The following is a 22,050-nucleotide window of genomic DNA, read 5'->3' on the forward strand; positions in this document are numbered from 1 at the left end:
AGCAATCACATGGGGAGTGAGAGCATAGCCCACTGCAGGAGAAACTGTACTACGGGGTTTTCAATATGGAGCACAGGAAACAAAACCAAAATCCAGCTTCACTGATCAAAGCATTCAAAATAGTCCATGTGACCATTAGCCATCCATGAAAATTAAATACTACAGCAGCCAGAGAGGTGACGTCCAGTGTTCAGCTCAGAGCTGTCATAAAGGTCATAACTAGGGTTGAGCACTGAGTATTGTAAGGCAGCGCTACTTATTATCCTGGGGGATACTCGCTTGCTGCGTCAATCAACTCACATATGATAAGCTCAACAATGCTCAGCAGTTTATTAAACTCCATAAACTGTAGTTCACACACAAAGTCAAACAAGCCCAAGTGGCAGACAGGCCCACTTGGTTCTAATAACAGCCTTCGGCAAGGTAATAACAAAGCAATGTCCATGTGAATGTCCATAACACAAAGAGTATTACCTTAGTCGGTTTTAGCTGCTTCAGTCCGCCACCACTGTGGCTCTAAGGCTTGACCACACGTGGTCTCCAGCCCTCCACCCTTTAAGGCTTACTGGCATACTACATATATCCAGGCTTCACCCTCCAGGACGCTTGTGTGGCACTCCGAGGCTTACTGGCATCCCACACACACACACAGGGATCCAGGCTTCACCTCCACCGGAGTCCACCAGGCCTCACAGGAGCGGGGTTCCCCCCCCACACACACAGGGAACAGCCTCGTGCCTGACACACGGTGCCCACACAGGAGCTCCCAACACATAGGAACTCCTACACACCGGAACACACCCACACAGGAACACACAGGGTTTTTATATCTTGCAGCACACATCCACAGATAGGACCTTAACTGATGTCAGAGTTATGTGTCCACACCCTCTGTGTGCATAAGGACCTGTGTGATGTCACGGTCATGTGACCCGTCAGTTAAAGGGGAAGGTACATGGTCATTCAAACACACTGAACCATTAAAGGGATGTCTGCTACATCACAGTATGTTCTGTTCCGACTATGCTCCGGCGAGCACCGAGTATTTACAGCTGCTCGGTGATATGGTTGAATCGCTCCCGTGTGCATGATTTGCAACTGTTTGACAGTTTTATTACATGTGAGGAATGTGTAAGAAATAGACATTCCTCACATGTAATAAAGCTGTCAAACAGTTGCAAATCATGCACACGGGAGCGATTCAACCATATCACCGAGCAGCTGTAAATACTCGGAGCTCGGCCTGAGCATACTCGCTGAAAGGGTTAACAGAACATACTCACTTAACACTAGTCATAACCTGTGAAGATGCAGGTCAAATCGTAATATACTGGAATATTATCAATATATTTCCCCCTTTTGAAAAACTGACACTGGTCTCCAAGTATATGACCATCTGGAGAAATGTATAAATATACCAAAAAAGTGCCCATCTATATATTACACAGGAGACCTGCCAGCTGCCTAAACAAATTTAATGCAAATCAAAAGGATACAGATTTTAAAAATGAATAAATGCTATTTGGCAATTTTTTTTATTTACTTATTAAAAAGGAACTTTTTTTTTTGTTAATATTTTCCAAAGATATGAATTTTTGTAATATATCTCAATTTATTTGCTTCCTTCTCTCCAAACACTATGCTGCAATGCTGTTTAAATGTCCAGTATATGTACCTCTTTACAAGTTGCTTTCAACTGCTGCTCAGGAAGATCCCTGAACTGTATCTTTCCCTCTGAATAGGCTAGGGGTCTCAAACATGTGGCCCCTGAGGCTGCTTAATATTGCCCGCAGGAACCGAAGCCCCTGTAATGATTGCGGCCTGGTCCTGAGGGCTGCCGAAGTCAGTGATTCTTTTCAGTTTAATGTTCTACTAGTTGGGGACCAGGATGGGGCACATTACTACAAGTTGGGGAACAGGATGGGGCACATTACTACAAGTTGGGGACCAGGATGGGGCACATTACTACAAGTTGGGGACCAGGATGGGAACATTACCACGAGATGGGGAAACTACTACAAGATGGGGACATTACTATAAGAAGTTGGTCAGAATTACTATACGGTGCTAATTGTAAGAAAAAAAAAATACTATGTGGCCAATTAGGGGACACAAAGGAAATAAAAATTGTTAAAACTGTAAAAACTAAAACTGTATCATAGGCCATAAAATGAATGCTATTTAAAATAATAAAATAAAAGCCAAAAATGTTCAAAAAAATTATCCAAAATGTGTATGGAAAAAACATCATTAAAAATTTCATATCATCCTGCAAAGAATGCAGCCCTTCAAATTTACATTTTTTTTATGTGCGGCCCATATACTTAGCAGAGTTTGAGACCCCTGGAAGAGACGGTTTGGAAGTGTATAGGCCAATACAGGGAAAGTCCTGTATACAGACTGTTTGAATATGGAATAGGGATCTTGCTGACCAGCAGTTGAAAGGACTCTCAAAGGCCACATTCAGACATTGATTTATTCACGTTTGTTATTAAACATGGTATGTGTATCATCAGCGTTTTTGATCTGAGTGTCAGTGTTTGATCAGTGTGCCCGTTTTTACCATTAAGGCTTGCTCACACGAGTGTATACATCAGACAAGTGCTATCTGGTGTTTTATCGGATACCACAAGGACCCATGTTATTCTATGGGGTAGTGCTGATCAGCATTTTTTTTTTTCTAATCTTTTCTTTCTCAAAAAAAATCGCAGCATACTCAGATCACACTAAAGCCCCCGTCACACTAAGCGAGATCGCTGCTGAGTCACAAGTTTTGTGACGCAACAGCGACCTCAGTAGCGATCTCGTTACGTTTCACATGTAGCAGCGACCAGGCCCCGCTGTGAGATCGCTGGTCGCGTCGAAATGGCCTGGACCATTTTTTGATCGTTGAGGCCCCACTGGGTAGCATGCATCGGGGTGTTTGACACCTTACCAACGACCTCGTTGGCGACTCAGACACAGAAACACATAGGCGTGCATCGTTATACAGGTCGCTACGGTTCGCCGTATCGTTGCTGCGTCGTTGGGAAGATCTGACTGTTTGACATCTCACCAACGACCACATAGCGACGCAGCAACGATCCCTGACCGGTCGTATCGTTGTCGGGATCGCTGTAGCGTCGCCAAGTGTGACGGTACCCTGTTTTTCACATATGAATAATTTAATTGCAAAGCTTCTATCTTTTGCCATGTTAATCACAGACTGCACACTGATGCCATCCGAGTGCCGTCCGTGATTTCCATTTGCATTTTCGTCTAGGATACTGTAAACTGTAAAAAAAATCTTGTCATTTATGCAATTTTTGCACGGACACAGTTTGTGGAAAGAAACACAACCCCCCCCCCCCCCAAAAAAAAACAGACCTATACATGTGAAAAGCCCCATAGACTATAATGGGTATATGTTCTATCCGTTAAAAAGACAGATACGTGTTCTATGTGCAGCCCAGACATCTGAATGAGGCTTAAAGAAGCATGAACTGGGTACGGAGACGGCCCTGCAGCATAGTATTGGTGAAAGAAGGAAGCAAAATACGATGAAGTATATTACAAGAATTCACAACTTTTCAATACCTGGAGAAGGGCACTTAGCCCATATTAAAGAAATTAAAAAAAAAATCATACAAGCAGTGTATATTTGTAGGGGCTGATATGACACTTGTAGGGGCTTAGTCCTCTATATAATTGTTTAAAGGGAACCTGTCAACAGCTTTTTACTAACCCATCAGAGAGCAGCATGGTGTAGGAGCAGAGACCCCGATACCAGCGATGTATCACTTACTGAGCTACTTGCTGAAGTTTTGATACAATCAGTGTTATCTACTACAGATCTAGCTCTGCTGAGCTCTGTATAACCCCGCCCAAACCACTGGCAGTTTTCTGGGGTAGGGACGGGGTAATACAGAGCTCATGAATATGGAGGACACAAGGCAGCAGGTTTACTTGTCCTCTAATGATAATCTCCTGCTAATAAACCAGTGATTTTAATCAAAACTACAAGAAGCAGCCCAGTAAGCGACACATCACTGGAATCAGGGTCTCTGCCCCTTCATTATGCTGCCCTCAGATTAGGTGGCAAAAACCTCGTAACAGATTCCCTTTAATTAGTATTTTGAGAGTGACTGAGCCCCTTTAAACCCAAGTGTCATCAATCACACAGTCCCACATAGGTCTATGCAGCCATGACAAACAGTACCACATAACTGCTGCAGCCAATCACTGTCCATAGCATGAATGTCTGTATGTAGCACACATAACCTCTGCACAGTTATTTAGTGATTGGCAGCTAATCATTTTTTTATCATTACCTAGTTCTCTGAGTACAGTAGTTGGAAATCACAGCACAGCAGTCAATGGGTGATATAAGTAGACACACACACATTACTACGTGTTATAATGACAGACAAGAACACCATTGTTAGCAATTTAGGGATGCTTTAGTAGAACCCAGGAAGGCCCCAATGCCAACCGGAAAAATCACATTTGTGGGAGGAGGCTGTGTAAACCTGGTCCGATTTCATCCCATGACATCGCAAATTTACCGGGACTGGTCCTGAAAAGCCTTGACCGTCCCAGCAAATTATGTATAATGCCCATGTATGCAAGAAGAAACAATATTCCTTACCTATCTGCACCTGATCTGTCTGAGTCAGTGTCACGAATGCTGAAGTATCATCAATCCAAGATACTTGAATTTTACCTAGAAGATCAACAGGAAGAATTAGAATCAGTGCAACAATTCAACTGACCCGTTGAACGTCAGATAGGCAACGAAACCCAATGCAGATCACAACCAATCAAATTCCTGATTTCATATTTCAGAGGCCTTTTTGAAAATGAAAGAAAATTCCGTTTGCACCCAGGCAGGTGTACTGCAGGAATACCTTGATACATTAAGTCCTGATATGTGACACCTAGTGGAGGCATGTGTACAGCACACATTATACGGCCATATTTTGGTTTCCTATGGGGGATAAATCTACGACAAAATTATTTACTCTAAAGGAGACGCGTCCAGCCAGAACCAATGACGAAAAATGTGTGTCGTTAAAGTGAACATTACGTCTGCTTGGTCCAACTTAAGGAGCTGCAGAATGGGTCCAAAAACTCCAAATCCCGCAGCTCAGATCATGACACTCCATCTTTTTGGTATAGTTTTTAGACAATTCACGCTCATTCCATCCCTTCAGGAAAGCGGCAGGCAGAGCACACCGCGGGGCATTACCAAGCACGAAAGCAATGCTTGCCAGGAGTAAATTGGGCAACTGTAGTCTCAGCTGTTGCATACTTGGAAGTCACATGAGAAAGCAGAAAATCGAGCAATTACAGTCTGCAATACTTTTTTGTTTTATTATTGAAAGTACAAGGAGACTATAGCGTTACATAAGAACCTGCTCGGATTGTCTGGCCTTTCATCAGAGTCTTTGGGTGAAGCAGACTAAGTCCTTTTATCCCCTACAGCAGTCTCCCTCGGTACGGGTGGAAGGAGATGGATTTCAGATCTGTCTACTCCAGCCCAGGTGGCTAAGTCATAATATCTGACCCAATGATTAGCTCATTTGTGATTATATGAAGCCATAAAGTCCATTCACATGTTGTGATTTGTCACAGTAAGTTATAAAAACACAATACACATCACGGTGTGCATGTCTACGCTGCACGCCATGCAGCAAAATGAAGCCCCCAGGGCCAATGGCTAAGGGCTTCATCCAAAAAGTATCTACAACATTTTGGAGAAAGGCTCCACTGAGCAAACCCAAAAAGTTGAAGAACTAACCATTTTTCCCTGTATGCCAGGATCCCACAAACCTGGAAGTTGGGACCCAACTTTGCCTAGAAAGTCAGGGGTTATAGGGGAGCAGCAGACCCTTTTGTGACCACCTTTTGCTAGTTGATTAGTCTTCTATTTATCACAAGTCTGAGGCTACCCAATCTTTTATGTAATAAGAAGGGCAGTCGCTGACCGGTGACCGGTACTCTTTCAGAATGGCCAGACCCCCTTCATCCCAAAGTTGCATCAATAACATCTCATCCAACCAGGGGCAATTACTCTAAAACACTCATATGTTGGATCACAGCTCTTAGGCTTCAGACATCTGTGAATCACTGTAGTTTTCACAGATACAACATGAATCCATTATAGTCTATGGGGCTGTCCACGTATCTGTTTTTTTTTTTTTTGCAGATCCCAATCACAGATCAAAATTACTCAAAGTCTATGGGTCCGTGAAAATCACAGACAGCAAACGGGTGGCTTCAGTGTACAATCCATGTGCTGCCCCCGATTGAGGCTGGGTTGAGCGTTTTCTCCTACGGTCAACGGCTCCATTGAGGGCTTTTGTCCAAACCCCCACAAAAAGTGATTCGAGAGTGTGCCAAAAGGGCACATATGCAGTGTGCTCTGTTATACATCCTCTTCAGCCGTATACACCTAGTAAAGGTGGGCAGCAAAATTTGATATGGATGCCAGCCTCCAATAGGCATATAGAGCTGAAAATGATGGACGACAGAGGCCATGATGACCATGTCTGCATCATTATAGTCAATGGTCTCGTCAGCACAAACATCCGAATCCAGTTTTGCAGGGGAGAGAAAAAGCGGGTTTGGGCGTAAGCCCCAACACAGCCATTTACTGTAGGAGAAAACGCTACGTGAACCAGGCCTGACTGACTAACATTGTAATGTATAGGAGAAACTCTGCAATTTTTTTTAAGTGAAAATCACTAATGGTGTATAAGTTGAACACAGACGACATCAAATCTAAAACCACGATGAACAGTGGTCTGTGTTTTTATGTGTAACAAAAATCACGGAGTCTGAATAAGGCCAGATAATGTTGGAACTTTTATAGAAGATCTGGGTTTGCAGGGCAGTTGCCTTCAATAGGTGGCACTAGAGAGACTGTCTTTCTGGGGGAGAGCCAATTTGCATATTGATTGGCAATACTTGAAATTCCCACTGGAAGACTGTGGTGCAGACACACTCGTCTCCTGCGATGTGTCAGTGACCGGTGAGCTGCACAGTGCTGGATCTTTAACATTGTGCTTGAATGAGCTCCAGGAGGTCATTATCCCAAAAACTCATCAGTATAAAATTTCAAAATGTCGAGACTAAGCCTATTTCAATAAAACTGTACTTATGCAGACCCCTTGCAGTACAGGCCCCTTAAACTTTCCTTTACATTGCTGTGGAATACAACAGTAAATTGAGAATGTCAGACCGCTAATGTAATCAGAACAAAATATGTCTAAGAGACGTTAAAGATTAGGTTGCACAGGTTCAGGCGTGAGCCAACTTTTTTAAGAAATCCTATATTCCAGATGAGGAGATGAAATAAAGCAATACCATAGCAAAATGGAATATGGACTCCAGCTGGGGCCTGCCTAATAGTTTTTTAATTGCACAGTTATATTGCTTTGATTCCTAAAATTTCCAGAAGAAAAGCGGTTTATATATGCAGACACACTACCCTAGGATGTTCCCATAAGATACGACACATTCACTTTGCTTCAAGTACCACTGTATCTTTACAAATACATAATTGGAGCTCCATTTGTTACGCCTGCTCTCCGCTTACAACCTATAAATGGGCTCCAGATTATTCACTACTATAACATTGCCTAGCCTATAGTCAGGAGTAGCCATACTGAACCCAAGAATAATTAAAGGGGTACATTTATGGCATAACCGCAGGATATGCTACAAATACCTAACAAATGCCATGTGCCACCTCGGGGACTTGCACTTACAGCAAGAAAGCAGGTACATGCTGGCGGTTTCTATAGGTCACATGAATAGCTTCTTCTTTATTCCCCACCTACTTGTACAGCCTCCTTACTGGGGGATGGCCACTCGACACTGGTGCAGGTCCAGAAATACAGTATTTGGTAGATCATTTGAGTGTTATAGTTGTCGGATAAGAAAACCCATTTAAAGGAAGTTTCATTACCTTAAAACAGAAATGAAACTAAGCACACGTCATAAAGGGTTCTTAGCTCCTATAAGTAGCAAGCAGTTAGAGGGAATATGTCAGAAGGATCAACCCTCATATGCCCATCTATAAGGGCATGCAGCTCACAGGAAGCTGAATAAAGTGATATATTACAGAGAAATCCTTGTTTTTCTTATATGTAAATGAGCTGGTAATATCTATGGGCAGGACATAGATCTCCCTGAGAATCTGCCTCCAGAGATTATGTTAAATAAAAGGGGCGTTACCAGTGTGAGATATGTATATTAGGAGAGCAGACTGTCAGTCATTACATGTCTCACACTGGTAACTCTCCCTCTTATTAAAATAAAGTCTGGAGGCTGATTCTCAAGGAGATCTATGCCCGGCCCATAGATCATAACAGCTCATTTACAGAGGGGAAAATAAGTACCGTATATACTCGAGTATAAGCAGAGCTTTTCAGCACATTTTTTGTGCTGAAAAAGCCCCCCTCGGCTTATACTCCGGTATATACTCAAGTATATACATATTCCATTGCTGGATAGTGGTGGTGGGGTTGCGGCGGCGGAGGAGCGGGGCACAAGCCGAATGCTGCAGCTACCATGTGTGCCCGCTGCTAAAGGGAAATGAATATTCCCTGTTCTCCACTACCATGGGCGTGGAGAAGAATGAATATTCATTCTTTCTAGTAGCGGACACCGGAGCACTGAGCCGCTGCTCCTGCTGACAGTGCCCGCTACTAAAGAGAAGTGTGCAGTGATGGGGCCATACATACCAGGATTGGGGGATGAGGGGTGCCATGCACATTACCAGGATTGGGGGATGAAGGGTGCCATGCATTACCAGGATTGGGGATGAGGGGGCCATGCATTACCAGGATTAGGGATGAGGGGGCCATGCATTACCAGGATTGGGGATGAGGGGGCCATGCATTACCAGGATTGGGGATGAGGGGGCCATGCATTACCAGGATTGGGGATGAGGGGGCCATGCATTACCAGGATTGGGGATGAGGGGGCCATGCATTACCAGGATTGGGGATGAGGGGGCCAAGCATTACCAGGATTGAGGATGAGGGGGCCAAGCATTACCAGGATTGGGGATGAGGGGGCCATGCTTTACCAGGATTGGGGATGAGGGGGGCCATGCATTACCAGGATTGGTGATGAGGGGGCCATGCATTACCAGGATCGGGGATGAGGGGGCCATGCATTACCAGGATTGGGGATAAGGGAGCAATACGCACCAGGATGGGGAAATTTACCAATAGCTGCTGCATTTCCCACCCTAGGCTTATACTTGAGTCAATACATTTTCCCAGTTCAGTTTTATGTGGTAAAATTAGGTACCTCGGTTTATACTCGGGTTGGCTTATACTCTAGTATATACGGTATTTGATACACTTCCGATTTTGCAAGTTTTCCCACCTATAAAGAACTGAGAGGTCTGTAATTTTTATCGTAGGTGCACTACAACTGAGAAAGACAATCTCCAAAAAAAAAAACCAAAAAAAAACAGAATAACATTGTATGATTTTTACATAATTAATTTGCATTTTATTGCATGAAATAAGTATTTGATACAATAGAAAAACATAACTTAATATTTGGTACAGATACCTTTGTTTGCAATTACAGAGGTCAGACGTTTCTTGTAGTTCTTGACCAGGTTTGCAAACACTGCAGCAGGGATTTTGGCCCCCTCCTCCATACAGATCATCTCCAGATCTATCAGGTTTCGGGGCTATCGCTGGGCAACACTGACTTTCAGCTCACTCCAAAGATTTTCTATTGGGTTCAGGTCTGGAGACTAACTAGGTCATTCCAGGACATTGAATGCTTCTTACGGAGCCACTCCTTAGTTGCCCTGGCTGTTTGTTTTTGGGGTCATTGTCATGCTGGAAGATCCAGCCACGACCCATTTTCAATGCTCTTACTGAGGGAAGGAGGTTGTTGGCCAAAATCTGGCGATACATGACCCCAGACATCCTCCTTACGGTGCAGTCGTCCTGTCCCCTCTGCAGAAAAGCACCCCCAAAGTATGATGTTTCCCCCACCATGATTCACGGTTGGGACAGTGTTCTTGGGGTTGTACTCATCCTTCTTTCTCCAAACACGGCGAGTGGAGTGGATACCAAAAAGTTATATTTTGGTCTTTTCTGACCACATGACCTACTCCAATACCTCCTCTTTATCATCCAGATGGTAATCGGCGAACATCAAAAGGGCCTGGACATGTGCTGGCGTGAGTAGGGGAACCTTGTGTGCCAGGCAGGATTTTAATCCATGACGGCGTAGTGTGTTACTAATGGTAATGTTTTAGAGAGTGAGGAAGATTGACAAGATCATCTCATGTTTCTTCCATTTTCAAACAATTGTGCCAACAGTTGTTGCCTTCTCAACAAGCTGCTTGCCTATTGTCCTGTAACCCACCCCAGCTTTGTGCAGGTCTAGAATTTTGTCCCTGGTGTCCTTAGACAGCTCTTTGGTCTAGGCCATGGTGGAGAAATTGGAATGTGATAGACAGTGTGTGGACATGTGTCTTTTATACAGATAACGAGTTCAAATAGGTGTAGTTAATACAGGTAATGAGTAGTGATGAGCGAGCATGTTCTGTTAACACTTTCGGTCAGAATGCTCGGGTGCTCGCCGAGTATCTTCAGCGTGCTCGGGTGTTATGTTTGAGTCACTCTGTACTCATGATTTGCAACTGTTTGACAGCTTTAATACATGTGAGGAATGCCTAAGAAACAGGCATTCCTTACATGTATTAAAGCTGCCAAGCAGTCAAACACCTGAGCATGCTCGTAAATCTCGAGTAACGAGCATGCTCGCTCATCACTAGTAATGGAGGGCAGAGTAGGAGGGCTTCTTAAAAAAAAAAAAACTAACAGGTCAGCGAGAGGCAGAATTCTTGCTGGTTGGTAGGTGATCAAATACTTACTTCATGCAATAAAATGCAAAAATCATAAGATGCGATTTTCTGGATATTTTTTAAGATTCTGTCTCTCACTGTTAAAGTGTACCTACGATAAAAATTTCAGACCTCTGTAGGTGGGAAAACTTGCAATATCTGCAGTGTATCATACTTATTTTCCCCACTGTACATAAGAAAAATGTGGGTTTCCCTGGAATAAGTAATTGGAACGTAGATATAAAAGGTAATGGTTTATTCAACTTTCTATGACCATATAGATGGCTTAGGAGGGTTGATCCTGTTGACAGATTCCTATTAATGTAATAATTGTTGATTTTACTATCCAGAAAAAGCAATTTATGCAATATACAAATTAGGGTGCACAATCCACACTTGTCGTGGCCAAAAGCTCAGTGCACACTAAAACCCCTTGAATTGACATGCCTCACCGCCTCTCTATATGATGATTGACAGCGCTGCCAAAACAGAAACATTGGTGTGACCGCACACTGACAGGCAAGGCGTCCCAAATTATGTTCCCCGTGTTTAAAGGGCTGATCTTCTGCGGGGCTATCGGGATGAATATTTTTCAGTACTGGCACACAGGTGATGACAAGGGAAGGTATAACACCGCAAGACTCAAGATTTACAAACAGGTCTTACCAAAGGCATTAAACAGCTGATAAAGGTCACTGGATTTCCATTCTTTTGGAAATGTCACGTGGAGGACGTTATCCCGTTTAGGAAGCACTGAAACACAGAATTACACATATTACGCTTACTTTAACTTTTTTTTTTTTCCTTCTTGTTAAACCATATCCAATCTAAAAGATATATTGTTAATGCATACCTGTCATTTTACCCAAACACCCAAAGTAAAAGCATGGTTTTACTGCCCACTCCTTCTTCATAAGATCCAGTGAGTATTTTTAACTCCCAGGCATCAAAAACAGAAAAAACGCAAAAAAAAACATTTTTACCACTAAAAAGTTATGTTACCAGCAAACATTTTGATTTTGATAAGGGAAATTGGGTGAACTCCAACATTGTTACACAATTTTTTTGCCCACAAGTGGCAATACCCCACATATTGTGGCAACATCACATTTTACTAGCAACAGATGCAATAGTGTCCTTGAAACAATAGATTATTATAAAAATAATAACTTAATAATAATAGCTTAATTGTCATTAAATCCATCTGTCACCAGACATCACAATACAAAGTGCGTACATAATCTTAAGCGCTGCCTCTTGAAAAAGAACGCCGAAACGCGACTTTACCCGTTGCACTGCTGGGGACTCTCTTGTGGGGTTTTGGGCTCCTTCCATACCTTTGGCTTGTGGTGAGTCTATATTTATCTATATCATAGGGACCATTGACCTGACTCACACTTTGAGTTAGTGCTAGGATACTTTTTTGTATCAGGATCTGGTCTCTCTGTATGAGGCCTTGGCCTCTTTGTACACTTTATTGTATCAACTTTGATGTCTACTGAACATGATTTTGTTCCATGTTATATGTACTCACCGCTGCCTCTCATAACTATATGGACTAATTGACTATTCTATACCGCCCTTCCCCCCAGGGTACCCCCCAGCTTTGGGCACCTTGCACCTTACCCCCTTCTGCTATTTTAAACTTTTTTTTTTACAAGAATTTTGAATGATGTATTTAAATAAAATTGTATTAATTGTTTGCCACTATACTCAAGTGTCCTCCTGTTTTTGTATAATCTTAAACCTGTTGAAGCTGCTGTACATACTATGAAAATACATGTCAGAATCGCTGTATAATCTTTTGAAGTCATTCTCTGCCCACTCAACTTGACAGCTCCTCAGTGTTCCCCCTCCCTGCTGCTGCTTAATCTCTGCCCACCTACCTAACCAGAGAGCTCCTCGTTATCCCCTTCCTTGCTGCTGAAATCTCACACTGCCCAGTACAAGCTGCAGCTGTCACATCAGGCTGTTTGGGCAGAGACTGAATACAATTGACTCCAAATTCTCATTTTAATATCAGGATTAAATGGCCATTCTGAAATGAATTTTCAAAGGTAAGTCACCATCCTCATTAGGGCTAAGATGCATTTAGTAATGTATGAAGGTTATACTGGGAAAGCTGGAGACAGATCTGATTAAAGAGGATGTCCAGTCAGAAGATATTGATTACCTATCCTGTAGAAAGGTCATCAATAACAGTTCAGTGGGGGTCCGAACAGCCGGGCCTGCACCCACACTGAGCCGCACTGCGACTGCCATATTCAGAACATATTGATAGGAAATTTGCAGTACAGGGTACATCCGGCCACATCAGCTTATTGGTTGAGGGAAGGCATCTGCCCCTACTAAGCAGATATCGACGACCTATCCATCGGATAGCTCATCGATATCTTCTGACCGGACAACCCTTTTAAGAACATGCAACCCAAGATCACTTCCAACAAATACCATTTACACCAGTGTCAGAACCTTTATTCAAACCTGGTTTTCGGTTACTAAAAGTTTAAAATAAGACATTGTATTTCTGGCTTCAGTTGTTACATTTATGTCGGAGGAATTACTGAAACTTCTAAAATTATAGCCATGATGATTGTGCATAATGAAGGATGAAGACATGGAATGCATGATGTAATTCGTGGGTCGTAACAAATGCCAAAAAAAAACCTCATGGAAAGTAGCAAGGACCCGACAAGGAATTGAGGAACTTTTGACCTTCCAGAAGAGCAATTTATTAGAACTGAAAAAATTTCATTGATTAGTAAAAGGATTAGCCAAAAGTCAGGGGGATAGTTCCATTATGCATAGTTACTTTAGACTTCTATAATCCATCATTAACCCCTTTACCCCCCCCCCCCCCCAAGCCAGTTTTCACCTTCACGACCAGGCCAAATTTTATAATTCTGACAGCTGTCACTTTATGAGGTAATATCTCTGGAACGCTTCAACGTATTCCCCTGATTCTGAGACGTTTTTTTCGTGACACATTGTACTTCATGATAGTGGTACAGTTTGTTCAATATGACTTGTGTTTGTGAAAAAAAAAATCAGAAATTTTTATGCCCATAAACCAGAGAGTTATGTCACACAAAATAGTTAATAAATATAATTTCCCACATGTCTACTTTACATCAACACAATTTTTTAAACTTTTTTTTTGTTAGGAAGTTAGGGCTAAAAGTTGACCAGCAAATCACAAAATTTACAAAACAATTTTTTTAGGGACCACATCACATTTGAATTGACTTTGAGGGGCCTAAATGACAGAAAATACCCAAAAGTGACACCATTCTAAAAACTGCACCCCTCAAGGTGCTCAAAACCACATTCGAGAAGTTTAACAACCCTTCAGGTGCTTCACAGGAACTCAAGCAATGTGGAACATTATACTTTTTTTTCACAAATATTTTATTTTCACAAGGATGACAGGAGAAAATTTGTTGTGCAATTTTTCCTAAGTACGTACATACCCCCATATGTGGGGGGAAAAACTATTGTTTGGGCACACGGCAGGGCTCGGAAGGGAAGAAGCACCGTTTGACTTTTTCCAACGTAAAAATGACTGGAATCGAGAGCGGACGCCATGTTGCGTTTGGAGAGCCCCTGATGTGCCTAAACAGTGGAAACCCCCTCAAGTGACCCCATTTTGGAAACTACACCCATCAAGGAACTTATCTGTGTAGTGAACACTTTGAACCCCCAGGTGCTTCACAGAAATTTATAACGTTGAGCAGTGAAAAAAAAAAAATCCCCCCCCCCCAAAAAAAATGATCCTTTCACAAGGGTAACAGGAGAAAATGGACCACAAACCCACAAACATTGTTGTGCAATATCTCCCAAGTACGCATATACCCCATATGTGGGGAAAAACTACTGTTTGGATGCATGGCTCGGAAAAGAAGGAGTGACTTTTTGGTACAAAGACTTTGATGGAATGGTCTGCAGGCGTCATGTCACGTTTGGAGAGCCCCTGATGTACCTAAACAATGGAAACCCCCCACAAGTGACCCTATATTGGAACTGATCTAGTATTTTCCTGGTATGTGAATTTTATATTGTGGTGGCATAAGTAAATTGTGTACAGTGCATCAGGTTGGCTTCCGCGAGTAGTGTAGAATGCATCAGGTTGGAATATGTAAGTTGTGCAAGTCAGAAAAATAAATGTAGGGGCAGCACGGTGGCTCAGTGGTTAACACTGCAGCCTTGCAGCGCTGGGGTCCTGGGTTCCAATCCCACCAATGACAACATCTGCAAGGAGTTTGTATGTTCTACCCGTGTTTGCGCGAGTTTCCTCCCGGTTCTCCGGTTTCCTCCCGGTTCTCCGGTTTCCTCCCACACTCCAAAGACATACCGATAGGGAATGTAGATTATGAGCCCCAATGGGGACAGTGCACATAATGTCTGTAAATTGTCTGAATTGTAAAGCGCTGCGGAATATGTTGGCGCTATATAAATAAAAAGATTATTATTATATGTAGTAGTCCATGGATGTGTAGTACAGTTTGAAGCATTCTTTTATACACAGGCCAGGTTTGTCGGGACAGGTGTTGCATTGCCATTCTGCAACACACTCGGCACCTTTTTTGCAACCTTCCTTTCTTTGAGGTTTGAGTGACCTCAGTGGGGAAATGTTGCCCTTCAGTTCCGGAAGTGCTGGGGTCCGCTCCTTCCCGACTGCCAAGTATTGGGGCCTTGATCACTACCTCCTGTAACTGAAGGTACGATGTACCGGTCTGGCCTGCAAATCGGGATAGCACGAAAGCGTTATACATTGCCATCTGTACGATGTGCACGGCCAGTTTCTTGTACCACATCTTGGCTTTTCTCATGGCACTGATCAACATCCTCCCCATGTTCTTGCTGTACCCCAGGACACTGTCAGATTTGCAACATAGTAACATAGTCTTCCTTCAACCTTAAAAACTAAGTCCATCTAGCTCAACCCATAGTGGACCAGTCTACCAGTGTAGAGGTACCTCTTTCAGCGGTGGGGGTTCTGCCATCACCATGTATGGTAGTCATGAAAAGGACATCTCTCTTGTTCTTGTACTTGACCACCAGCATGTTGTCGCTACATTGGGCTCTACTTTCACCCTTGCTGAGCAGGTGCCCAATTAGCGTCTTAGGGAGGTCTCTCTGATTTTTGCGGACAGTACCGCATGCTGCGATAGCTTGCGCAGAGAGGGACTTGAAGAGTGGTATGCGCTGGTATAAAAGTTATCTAAGTAGAGGTGATAACCTTGAACCAGCAGTGGGTTCACCAAATCCCACACAATTTTCCCACTCACTCCCAGGAGAGGGGGGCATTCAGGGAGTTGAATCCAGGTGTCTTTTTCTTCCCAAACTCTAAACCAGTGGGTGTACTGAGGTACTCTCACACAGGTTTTAGGGTTTAACTCTGTACCTGGACCTCTTACTGGGCAAGTATTGTCAGAATTTTAGCCTCCCCTTGAAATGTATTAGGGACTCATCCACGCATGTGTCTCTTAGGAGAACATACACCTTAGTGCTCGATGACTGGCCGGACTTTGAAAGTCGGTCAAAGTTAGGTTCATCTCGGGGAGGACAAAAATATGTGGATGCCTCAAAAAGTTTCCGGGTCAGACATGCGGAACACTGGAGTGTTGTATAAAACATCAACACTCCAATATTGCCAAAGTTCTGGCTTCTTCACTAACCCCATGTGAAGAAAAAGGCCCCCAAAACTTCTTTTCTTCTGTGTCTACAGGGGTCCAGACAGAAAATTAAAGTAGTGGCTTTTGGGCCAAAAACTGCTGGGCGTACAAATCTGTCTAGGCCGTCATTACGTTTACAAAATCCTCAGAGAAAAAGACTTTGAAAAAGTCTATTTCAGTGAGGTCAGTGGTGTCAAATTGGACTCCTGATTACGCCACAAAATCAGGAATCTGTGGCTCAATCTTCAGGGGGTAAGGTCCACATGGGGTCAGTAATGCTGGGTGCTGGTTCATTTTCTGTCCTGGGGAGTCTGTGTGGCAGTTCTGTATCACTTGAGGAAGAGGAGGAGGAGGAAAAATAAAGGAAGGTGGCATCCTCTCTCTCACCATCAGTGTCGGAGGCAAGCAAAGTGTATGCCTCCTCTGCTGAATACAGTGTTTGGGACGAACAGGACATTTTTCACGGTGTTTGTATGTACCAAACTTACTAAACTGACGTCAGTAAAAAAAAAAAAAATTAAAAAAATGATTGAGAGCCCTCAACTATCTGACACTAACCCTGACTATATTCAGTGAAAAATATTGTACATTTTTACTGTCCCTAATCTAGTCCCATCAACTAATCTAACTTTTTTTTTTTGCTTCTTTTTTTTACTCTTTACCATCGGACACTAATCCTGACTTTATTCAGTAAAAAATACTGTAGTAGACACTGATCCTGAAGAAGGTGGCAGTAGGTGAATATATTAATACTCTGACACTAAAATATACAGTGACTTGCTAAAGTATTCAACCTCCTTGGCATTTTTTGTACTTTGCTACCTCACAACCTGGAAATTCACTGCTTTTTTTTTTTTTTTTTTTTTTGTTGAATGCCTTCAACTGTGTTGGTTTTCTTTTTATTATGAAGCAAATAACAAATACGACAAAAATAACTGAAAACTTCAGTGTGCACAAGTATTAACCACCCCCCCCTAAAGTCGGTAATTTGTAGAGCCTCCTTTTGAAGCAATTACAGCAGCAAGTTGCTTTGGATAAGTCTTTATGAGCTTTCCACATCTTGCCACTGGGATTTTTGCCCATTCCTCAAGGTAAAACTGATCCAGCTCTTTCAAATTAGATAGTTTCCTCTCGTGAACAGCAACCTTCAAGTCTGATCACAGATTCTCAATTGGATTAAGGACTGGGCTTTGACTAGGCCACTGCAAAACATTTACTCGTGTCTTTTGGCAAACTCAAAACGAGCCTTACAATTTGTGTGTGTAAATGAAGGATTTTTTTCTGCTTACTCTTCCATTTAGGAATGTATGGCTTACTGTGGTCATGTGGCCAGATACTCCAGTCTCTACTTGGGAACTCAGTCTCCTTCAGGTTTACCTGAAGGAGACCCTCTCTTAGCAAGTTTGTTGTGGTACGATGCTCTTTCCATTTGATGGTGCTCCGGGGGGATCCTCAGAGATTGGCATATATTAATTTTATTTTTTTATAACTGAACCCTGGCTTGTACTTCTCAACAACTTTGTCCCTGACTTGTTTAGAGGTCTCCTTGGTATTCATGGTGTTTGGTTAGTGGTGCCTCTTGCTTAATGGTGTTGCAGCCCTTGTGGCTTTCAGAAAAGGTAAAGAGTATATACTGACAGACCATGTGACACTTAGATAGCACATAGGTGGACTTTAGTGTTGGGCGAGCATGCTCGACACTGCTCGGTACTCGCCCGAGCATCTCGATGTTCGGCGAGCACCGAGCATTTACGGGTTACTCAGGCGGGAGCTCGGGTCTCCACCCTGCACATTTGGCGCTCTTTACAGAGCCAATGAACATGCAGGGATTGCCAGCCAGTCACTGGAATGCCGCAGCCATGTCGTTTGTGGGCAGTACAGTGATTGGCTGGCCGCACAGCATCACCTCGAGTATTTAAAACCGGGCGCCGCCATCTTGGACACAGTCGATCCGGATCAAACAGTATAGGGAGAGTGCTGCTGAGTTAGGGAGAGAAATATAGTGCAAAATAGGTAGTGTAGGGTCTCTAAAGCCAGCAAAATCATGCATGAAATGATCTCAATGGTCCAGATGGATGGAGTGGAGGATGGCTGGTTGATGGACACCCCATGCAAACACGGCTACGGCGCTAACAAGGAGGAGGTGGAGTAATGTTTTGGGCTGGAATCATGGGGAGAGAGATTGTCGGCCCTTTTAGGATCCCTGAAGGGGTAAAGATGAACTCCATAATGTATGTTGAGTTTCTCAAACAGCACTTCCTTCCATGGTTCAAGAAGAACCACCGTGTATTCTGCAGCAAGATCATTTTCATGCATGATAATGCCCCGTCTCATGCTGCACATAACACATCTGCATCTCTGGCTGCTATGGGCATAAAAGGGGACAAACTTATGGTGTGGCACCCATGCTCCCCTGACCTCAACCCCATTGAGAACCTCTGGAGCATCATCAAAAGGAGTGTCTATGATGGCGGCAGGCAGTTCACATCTAAGCAACAGCTCTGGGAGGGTATTCTGTCCTCATGCAAAACAATGGAGGCAGAAACCATCCAAAACCTGACAAATTCAATGGACGAGAGAGTTCAGAAGCTCCTTTCGAACAAGGGGTCCTATGTGCAAATGTAACATCACCTAGAATAAAGTTTTGAGTTGAAAACTGTTTGATTTCAGTTTGTAATAACCCGCTAATGCTTATAATTTCAAAAATGACCATTTTTTTGTTCTTTATTAAAATGAAAAGGTTGAGAACTCTGCTGTGCATAATAATTTGGAACATGCATTGAGTGCAGTTTGAGTTTTTTATTTTCTTAAAAATATACCGTTATCATAGGCAGTTTGTACAAAAACCTTTCAATTGTACGCTAATAGTTATTTGACTGAAAAATTACAATGACTGCAATTCATATAGGTCATTTGGGAAAATCTGAGAAAATATTTGCATAATAATTTGGAACACAGTGTAGAACTGTGGTTTTCCTCTTCCACGGTTCTAATCTCCTTTTTATTACCCTTTTTCCACTGATAGTGCGAGTGTAAGCTATTTTATTTCATTTACAATGGGCAAGGCGCGTGCCAAGGGACGTGGAACTGGAAGTTCTGGTGATGGTGCGTGTAGAGGACGGGGCCGTGGCCAAGGTGAAAATGTGCCACAACCAACAGCCACATCCTCTCGCTCCCACTTCTTGACCTAATTAATAGGGAAGTACACTACAACACCAGTATTGCGAACTGATCAGTGTGAACAGGTTATTAATTGGATAGCAGATAATACTTCCAGTTACCTGGGCACCACCACCTCCGGTCTGTCTTCCATACGGTCAAGTTTTAGTAGCCGTGAGTCTCGACCGCATACTCCTCCTCACCGTGATGCTCCTTCCTCCAACCATGCCGAGTGTCGCCAGACAGCAACTGATCCCACACTTGGACACTCTGAAGAGCTGTTCACTGGTCCATTTCCATATTTGTGCCCCTCACCAGCTCCGCTTGAAGTGGTGAAAGAGGAGATCCCATGTAGCGATGCCCAAATATTTGAACAGCCACGGCCACAGGAAGTCGACGCTGGCAATTTGTCACAAGAGGTGGACGATGACGAGACAATTGCCACGAAGTGAGGAGGAGGATCGTGGTGCGCAAGTGGAAGAGGAGGTGGTGGTGGATGATCTAGTAACTGACCCAACGTGGCAGGAGGACACGCAGAGCGAGGCCAGCAGCACACAGGGGGAGGGAGGCAGAGTACCCCAACAGGCAGGAAGAAGCAGTTTGGTGGCCGCACACAGAAGGTGGGCAACAGTTCCCCGTAACACTAACACGAGGGACGTTGCCAGTACAACCGGTAGGTCTTCCCAGAGTCTGGAATTTTTTTAAAGACTCTGCTGATAACCCCAAAAAGGCCATTTGTACCACCTGCCATGCCAGCATCAGCAGGGGTGACAAAACTACCAGCCTGACCACCACCAGCATGATCAGGCACATGTCAGCAAAGCACCCGACTTTGTGGGGCGAACCCCAGGATCCAAGACCAGTGTCAGCGGGTGTCACCACTTCTTCTTCCGCTGTTATGCGTGTAATAGAACCCCCTGTCGTGAAGGCAAGGCAATCCCCTGTCCATACTGCATGCAAAGATGCCCCCTCCTCTCAGTCTTCATTTGTTATGGCAGTTTCTCAAGAAACAGCATCAACGTCCACGTCCCACCACAGCGTTCAATTGTCCATATCCCAGAGCTTTGAACGAAAGCGCAAATTCGCAGCCAATGCCCCACAGGCCACTGTCCTGAATTCACATATTTCACGACTGCTTGCGTTGGAAATGCTCCCTTTTAGGCTGATGGAGACGGAATCCTTACGCAACCTTATGGTGATGGCCGTCCCTCGGCACTCGGTCCCCAGCCGACACTATTTTGCCTGGTGTGCCATCCCCGCACTACACAAGCACGTGTCCCAAAACATCTGCTGTGCCCTCAACAACGCAGTTACTGGGAGAGTCCACCTGACAACGGACACGTGGACAAGTGCTTGTGGCCAGGGACAGTACATCTCCCTGACGGCACACTGGGTAAACAGTGGAAGCCGGGACCCAGTCGGACCTTGGGACGGAACACATCCTCCCCACACCGAGGATTGCGGGCCCTATGTCAGAGTTGCCCCCACAGTGTACAGCTCCTGCGCATCATCCTCCTCCTCCTCCTCCTCATGTTGAGCCTCCATCTCAGATATCACCACATCAGTTACAAGCTGGAAGCACTGCAGTACTGCCTCAGCCAAGCGGCAACAGGCTGTGCTGAAACTCATAAGCTTAGGTGATAAACCTCACACTGCTTGTGAGCTGTGGACAGCTGTGAAAGAGCAGGCAGATCTGTGGCTGAGACTGCTGAACCTACATCCAGGCATAGTCGTGTGTGACAATGGCCGTAACCTTGTGGCGGCTCTGAGGCGAGATCACACACGTACCATGCCTGGCTCATGTGCTTAACCACATGGTTCAGCGGTTTCTTGAATCGTACCACGAGTTGCCAGATCTGCTCGTCAAAGTAGGCCGCCTGTCAGCTCATTTTAGAAAGTCGGCTACAGCTTCTGCCGCCCTTGTTGTGTTGCAGCAGAGTTTGCAGCTTCCGGCACACCGACTGGTGTGTGATGTCCCCACACATTGGAACTCTACCCTCCACATGTTGCAAAGGATTTGTGAGCAGAAGAGAGCAGTTGTGGAGTACCAGCTGCAACAAGGCCGTCGATATTCAGGTCAGACTCCACACATAAGACCTCAGAAGTGGACCTGGATGTCTGACATATGTACCATCCTGACAAACTTTGAGGAGTCCACTAAGATGGTGAGTGGCGATGACGCCATCATTAGCGTCAGCATCCCACTTGTCTGTCTTTTGCAGTGCTCTCTGCAGAGAATTAAAGAGGAGGCATTGCAGCCAGAGTATGATGAGATGGATCAAGAAGCCGTAATGGGCGATTACACACAGCCAAGCCTTATCTCATCCCAAAGTGCATTGGGGGACAATG

General features: G+C 44.0%; 1 protein-coding gene across 5 annotated transcripts in view; it reads right to left on the minus strand.

The window, feature by feature from the left end:
- The window catches only part of PARN (poly(A)-specific ribonuclease), a 110,712-nt gene that overhangs the window by 30,317 nt on the left and 58,345 nt on the right, over positions 1 to 22,050 (minus strand). For all 5 annotated transcript variants that reach the window (XM_073647712.1, XM_073647711.1, XM_073647708.1 and 2 more), the window contains 2 exons: positions 11,534 to 11,620; positions 4,628 to 4,702 (listed from right to left, as the gene is read on the minus strand). In XM_073647712.1, the coding sequence (XP_073503813.1) occupies positions 4,628 to 4,702; positions 11,534 to 11,620 (162 nt within the window). The remainder of the gene's footprint in view (positions 1 to 4,627; positions 4,703 to 11,533; positions 11,621 to 22,050) is intronic.

Source organism: Phyllobates terribilis, unplaced genomic scaffold (genome assembly GCF_046119375.1).
Source record: "Phyllobates terribilis strain yellow unplaced genomic scaffold, ASM4611937v1 Scaffold_9__5_contigs__length_417890890, whole genome shotgun sequence".
Lineage (NCBI taxonomy): Eukaryota > Metazoa > Chordata > Amphibia > Anura > Dendrobatidae > Phyllobates > Phyllobates terribilis.